The following is a 7,500-nucleotide window of genomic DNA, read 5'->3' as shown; positions in this document are numbered from 1 at the left end:
GTGATACGTCCCTGCCAGCCAGCACACGACACATTTCAATAGTAATAGATAATTCAACTATAATATAAATTTTACAACTAAATATGTCAATACTAATGGAATCAATTGAAGTTATTCTCCAATCTCGATCGTGATAGAGCCCAGCCAGACGTACGATTACACCTGAGGGGGAAGCAGTGTCTCAGATATGTCCAGAATAAAGGCACTAGGTTTCAAAATGACCAAATTATTAAGTTAAAAGCACAATGGTGGTACAGGTTAGAGGCAGCACGGTGGTGGAAGTGACCTAGTCCTATGCCTATAGGAAAATATAGGATATATTCTATTTATCATCATCTTTATTAGTATTGTTCATGTAATGATAAATGTTAATGTGACTTTCATATTTGTTGCTATTAGTTTAATTTACAGTATCAATATTATGTTTATTACCAGTATTATTGTGATAAAATTTGTTATGGTCATGTTTTTTCTTATCATTTTTATAACTTTCATTATCATTTTTTTCATTACTATTATCATTATCATTGTTATTATCATTATCATTATTTTTGTTACTATCATTATCATTATCATCATAATCAATACTATTACCATAATTATTATTATTATTATTGTTATTAATATCATCATCATTGTGATTATTATAATTATTATTATCATCATTATCATTATTGTTATATTTGTTGTTACTATGTGATTATCTTCACTATGATTATGATTATTACCATCATCACTGTCGTCATCGTTATTATTTTCATCTTCATCTTCATTAATATCATTATCAATACCATTATTATGAATGCGATCATGATCAAAATTGTTATGAAACTTATTATTTTGATTATGACCATGATTGTGATTATTATCGTGATTATGGTTTTGAAAATGGTTATGAGTATAGTTATGGTGATTATCATTATGTTTACGACTATGGTCATAATTATTTGTTTTTTATTTATTGACACTTTCCTAACGCGTCAACCTCTAAGGTCATTCGCGTCGTATTCAAAATATAACGATAACGTGGGCCTTGAGGGCGAAGGATTTTTATTAAGGCGGTTTATGATTAAACAAATGAATGCGCTAGGCATCAAGGGTCATATAGCATAAACTATTGTGGCGAAAAGGGTAAAAATTAGTTTACGATTAGGATAAATGGACAGAAGGGGATGAAGGAGAGAGGGAAAATGAAATGGAGAGAAGAAAAGGCCAAACTTAGTTAATGCAAGGGCTGAGGTCCAAGGTAGGGATGATCCCTGGCACTGACCCTGTCTCCGTCTCTTAGACCGCCCCTGCAACGTAATGAGGAAGGGATGGGGGTGGTCATGATTATGATATCTTCATGATCATTATGATTAGAATCGTGATTGGGATCCTTGGTGATCGTGATCATTATGATTAGGCGCCTTATCATTAGGATCATGGTCATTATCATTATACTATCACCATCATTTTGTGGGTATATGTAACTTATATATGATGCTACGTAGAGAAAAAAAATTGTGTACGGTAGTTTCTATTGAGAACTTTTATTGAGCTTTATATGGTATGTCTATTCTTGACTTTCATCTTTGACGATTTCTTTAAACTTCCTAGCTAACGAAAATAACGATGTACGAGGCAATCCAGTTGCATTAAGTTTTCTCATTTAAAGTAGAATACGGTTATTCTATTTCAAAAGCCTGTGCACCGCTTAATCAGTATTGTGACTATCAACCTGTGTCAGCAACATCGGACTTTGCTGTCAGACAATGCCTTCGCTGGGCAAAGTCAGTCAGCCATTCCCATGACTAAAGTCTACATAGACTAGTTGAAGAGTAGCCATGACAGGTAGTTGCCAGAAATACCCATAGGTGTATGAGTGGGGTATTGAAGTTGTCTGGGAGATTTCACTCAACTACAGGCAACCAGTTTTCCTTACACTTAAGATGTTTTTTTTATATCACTGACAGAGTAGACTTACATATTCAAACACAATGTGTTACTACTGTTCATAATTCAGTAGTACTGTAATACTTCGTATATTTGTTCACATTTGTAAAAATACTAGATATAACGTTTGTACCATGGTTAATGGCCAATGGTTTAAAATAAATCCGCGACATGAAAGGTCATGTAGCACTATAGGTGGGAATAGTATTGGAAAGGGTAGAGGGGGGTTAATTATTAGGTGCTATATGTCAACAGTCATACAGCAGGAGGATTGTATTGCAAAGGGTAAAGATAGGTAAAGGTGGATAGAATGAGTGAATGGGTTAAGGTAGGATTAAGCAATGGTTAATTGATAAAGGATGTCCATAGGTTAAAGTAGGGATCAGCAAAGGGCAATTGATTCAAGTTTCAGGAAAAAATATCGGGAAGAGAACTCAGAGGAGGGTGTGACAAAGGGTCATGTGTATCCAGGGGGGAAGCGGAAAGGAAAATGGGGAACGAAGGAGGGAATGGGAGGTGTTGGGAGGGAGTGGGAGGAAAGGGTGCATGGGAAACATGAGTAGGAGAAGGACGGATGTTGGCAGTTATTTTGAGTGTAGAAGGAATTGGATCAGAGATTGGAGGATGGATGAGGTGTAAGCATAGTTACCTCGGGTCATGATTAAATAGTTTTACATGTCTTCTAGTTTCTGCAGTGTAGCTTGTTGGGGAGGTATAAGAAACTAAGTTTTCTTATGAGGGGGAGAAGGTATATGTTTTAGGGATGGAGGGAAAGGATGGGGTAAAAGATGGGGTGGAGCGTTTAACTTGTCTTGTGTGAGAAGAAAGGCCTAGGTACTGGGGGATGAGTGATTGGAGTGTCTGGAATAGAGGTGGAGACTGGGGTGAATTTAGACACTGGAGTGGGAGATTGTACGGGTTAGATGAGGAAGTTTGAAATAAAACATTATAAAATTCTGTCTTTGGTCTATAACTAGCCACCATCTTCACTTATTAAACCAGTGAATAATAATTATGTTAAAAAAGACTTCTTATGTTATATATACACCCTCACCTCATTCTCAGACTTTAGTTATCTTTAAGATTCTTACACAAATGTTAACAGCAAATTAACTAAGGGTATATGAACTCTCAACTATTATCACTTTCTTTGTAAATGTAATTTCCACTTAATCACTATCACAGGATGTAATTTCAAATACAAATGAAGTAGTTAAAGCATTTTATTATAATACGAAAGGATAACTTAGTTGTAGTAAGCAGAACTTTCACATTTTAATTTTCACTGGTTACATAGTGAATCGACTTTAATCAGACAAGACTGTGCATGAACATAATTGCCATTCCAGTAAATTAGTTTCCTGTTAATAGGCTTCGTATTCCTTCCCTCACAAACCCCAGTGGAGCAACTAAATGCTCTGTTTACATTGGGCGTCCACGTCCCCTGCCTGGCATGGGGCCTTGGGGGGCATCGTGTGAAGACCGCGGGGATTTGATGGTCTCATCTACAGAGAGGATAAGGCATGCTGCTTCGGATGCTGCAGTTAAAGCATTGATCTTCACTAGCGCTGGCTCCCACACACATGCAATGAAGTTGTCTGCAATATCTTCGCTCATAACATCAACGCCAAACCACTTGCCACCTGTCAAAGTCAAGGACAAAGTTGGATAAAAAAAAAAAAAAAACAAGGAATATAAATGAATAAATCAGTAAATGATATATAAATAAATAAATATAATAAATAAATTCTTCATGATCCATAACAGATTTATAAGTACAAAGAAAAATATATGTCCATACATATATGCATACACATACATACATACATATAGATATACATTTAAACATTACATAAACATACAATATATATACATATATACATATATACATATATACATATATACATATATACATATACATACATACATATACATACATACATATACATACATACATATACATACATACATATACATACATATACATACATACATACATATACATACATATACATACATATACATACATACATATACATACATACATATACATACATACATATACATACATACATACATATACATACATACATACATATACATACATACATATACATACATACATATACATACATACATATACATACATACATATACATATATACATACACACATACATAAATATATATACATACATGCATACACGTGTGAACATGCACACACACACACTTTAAAATCTAACGAGTATCAATTGAAGGAAACTGACCTTCAGCATGTCTTGCTCTTAATTTGTTCAGAATAGTTGTGGAGTCAAAACCAGCATTGTCACAAAGCTGTCGAGGAACAACTTCTAAAGCCTTCGCATATGCAGCCAAGAACAGCTGTTCCTTGCTTGCAATGGAGCGGGAATATTCACGAAGATGTCTGCTCACCTCAAGCTCAATTGCACCACCACCTGAGGAAAAGATTTCCTTATTATTTGACATTACAAATATAAAATTACTAGAGGCCCTAAAATGAAAAGAAAGTTTAATGTGCATGGTCTTACTCTCTAGCTTATTCCATGCTTTGTTCTCCTCTCCTTTCCTTTCACAGTTAAAAGGATCAACAAAACATCTTTTCACTGCATACAATAACTTGCCAAAGTATTCGGGGAAGAACAAACTTACCTGCAACAACAGCATCATGCTTCAGTGCCCTACGAACAATCATGATGGCATCATGTAAAGATCTTTCAGTCTCTTCCAAGAACTGTTCAGCACCACCACGCAACACAATAGTGCAGGTTCTTGCCTGTGGACATCCTTTGAACAAGTTGAACCTATTGAGATAAAACACTGTGTTATTGCAAGTCCCAACAAAGAGTAATTTGGCTACTTAAATACTACTCTTATGGAATGTCACAATTCTCACTGCAGGAAATTAATTGCAAAAATGAATTATAATCTTCAATCCCTAATTATAACAATTTCTCAAACCATCCTCGTGTGCTATGTCTCCATACCTTTCTGCACCAATCTGCTTCTCCTCGAAGAGCTCACAGGTACCAAGAACAGATTCATTAAGGTCATGGGCCGTGGTCATGATGGCACCTCCACAAGCCTTCATGGTTCGTTTCAAGTCCTCTTCAACTACACGGCCAGCACAGAACATGTCTCTGTTAAAGATGTTGTTTTTAAGTGAGTGTGTTTCCGATTTCCTACCTTTCTGCTAGTTTTCATTCAAGCAACATTTTTATCTAGACTGATGTTTTGTACTTTCTATTAAGAGGACAATTATAAAGTGATGTTCATCACTGCTCTATAGACAATTAACTTGCATAATATAAAATTTAATCAACATTTAAAATTCTTATGCAATATTTCTGATCTAAAGTTAAAAAAGATAAAACAGTATTGAAGTAGCATTGACAGGTAGGTATGCAAAGAGACGACTTGGGGAAAATAGAAATCCAATGACTTACCTGTCGGCAAAATACTGAGTGGCAACATCACCAATGGGAAGCTTAGAAAGCACAACCTTGGCACCAGACTTGTGAATGAGGTCAAGCTTCTCATAAAGGATGTTCCATTCTGTGTCAACAATTTTTTGGTATTCCTGAGGGCAAGAGATTTAGTTAATATCAAATGCAAAGTAGAAGTGTTCAAGACCATATACACAAAATACCTTGACTTCACAATTACATTTTTTCTTTATTTAATTCTCTTGCAAATGAGGTGAGTACATGAAGTTCAGCTTAAACAGAAAATTATATTCAACACAAAAACCTAGTCAATTCCAGTGCAAAATTTATATATTGCTTCTGTAAAAATAAAAACCGTTTTTTAAACCATACAACTGCACAAGTAAGAAATCTGTCCATCCTCTTAGTGTGTATTTTTGTGTCATTTAACCTGATACTGCCTGGGATGGCATGTAAGTATATATCATGCCCACCAAGTTTAATTCTTTAATTGCCTTTACACAGAGATGGCTCCACTAGTACTTTGTCACCAGTGAGCCAAGTACTAGGCTACTACCTGTCTCATCTGTGCACCCATTCCTTAAATTTTTGGAAAAAAAATAAACTTATATTGCTATTAATAACGTTAATATCATTTTAGTAATGGTAATGTCTATCATAATATTAACAGCATCAATATCAATAATATTAACCTGGTGAGATCATGAGGTCAACTAATTGACTTGTTGATGGCTGAGCACTTGTGGAGCCATCGTCATGTAAACATTTAACAAAACTTTGCTGCAATAAACACTCCATTTTCCCTGCAACATTGGGCTAAGAAAAGATGTACATGCATAGAAATTGAACTCTGAAATCCCTACTGCACTTGCTGTAGGGTTTGGGTTAAAATTGCCGTTGGAACTATCAGCACCACAAAAAAACAAAAAAATATATATGTAAGCTTATTTATAATTTCTACAACCATAATACATATACAAGAATCCTTCTTTATTTTTCCTTACCTCTACACTATCAACACGAATCTCGGCATTATCCCTTTCAGCCTTCAGCTCGAGTTCAATGTTGAGAAGTGCAATTTTGGGCTTTTCATAGCGTTTGGGCTGCATCTCAAAACCAGCATAAGAGAAGGTCTTTTTGAAGGCCACACCATCAACCAATTGAGAATCCTGCATATAGGAATAAAGAAGTTGTAGGTATTAAACTTGATTCTTATTCCCAATCTGCAAATGAACATTAAATGCCTCATTAAATACCCCAGTTACAATATATGTGAATAAATATATATATGAAAAACAAGGTGCCCTTTCCATTTTAAAGATATATCAAACAATGAATGCCTCTCCTAAAACAACAGTTCATTTCAGGTTTGAAATACATTCTCAATATCACCTAAAATTAAACCTTTATCATTTAGATTTACACCAACAAGAGGATGAGTAGTTTTTCACAACCATTACATGACTTTGTACACCAGAGGTTAATCACCATTACAATGGTCACTCCTACCCAGCCATAATTATACCGCTATGCAGGAAGTTTCCAAGATTTTGTTTCCTGTAGCCCCTAACCAATATATAATACTCTCCATGGCTCTCATTAATGTCTTATTTTCAGATTAGTGTACTGGTGCCAAATGCTACAGGACTAAAACACTGGATGGAATTACTTGATTTATTCAGAAATGGGATAGGATTAGATGGCAAAGCCAAGGTATGACAAAATCCAGTTTACTTTGAACTTATAACATTCAAATTGCATCATGGCTTCCAGGTTGGAAACCCCTGATATTAATATGCATAAGTATTTAAAAAAAAAAAAAAAAAAAAAAAAAGGATGCCTGTGAAATCTTTCTATTTCTTTCAAATTCAAATATTTCCTGATACCTGATACTGATTCATCAATAATGGCATGCTAGTACTAAGCATCTTTTTTATACTACTGACAACAGCAAAAAAAAAAAAACCCACACAAGAGTGTCTCTTGAAATAAATGTAATGCTAATGGATCAATCAAATGCTTGCATATACATTTATAAATTGTAATATATATAGATTCAAGAATCCAATGCTCTTCAAAAGATATATGCTCAATATAATCAT

General features: G+C 34.7%; 1 protein-coding gene across 1 annotated transcript in view; it reads right to left on the bottom strand.

Moving 5' to 3' along the window:
- Positions 1-3,140: 3,140 nt before the first annotated feature.
- LOC125029563 (T-complex protein 1 subunit eta-like) overlaps positions 3,141-7,500 on the bottom strand; it is a 12,170-nt gene continuing 7,810 nt past the window's right edge. Inside the window, exons 6-11 of the mRNA XM_047619521.1 lie at positions 6,403-6,567; positions 5,399-5,532; positions 4,940-5,092; positions 4,605-4,756; positions 4,202-4,390; positions 3,141-3,578 (exon numbers count right to left, since the gene is read on the bottom strand). Of these exons, the coding sequence (XP_047475477.1) occupies positions 3,358-3,578; positions 4,202-4,390; positions 4,605-4,756; positions 4,940-5,092; positions 5,399-5,532; positions 6,403-6,567 (1,014 nt within the window). The 3' untranslated portion in view covers positions 3,141-3,357. The remainder of the gene's footprint in view (positions 3,579-4,201; positions 4,391-4,604; positions 4,757-4,939; positions 5,093-5,398; positions 5,533-6,402; positions 6,568-7,500) is intronic.

This window comes from Penaeus chinensis, chromosome 10, assembly GCF_019202785.1.
Source record: "Penaeus chinensis breed Huanghai No. 1 chromosome 10, ASM1920278v2, whole genome shotgun sequence".
In the NCBI taxonomy this organism is placed as follows: domain Eukaryota; kingdom Metazoa; phylum Arthropoda; class Malacostraca; order Decapoda; family Penaeidae; genus Penaeus; species Penaeus chinensis.
The sequence above is the reverse complement of the archived record's forward strand: the minus strand, read 5'-3'. Positions and strand labels throughout refer to the sequence as shown.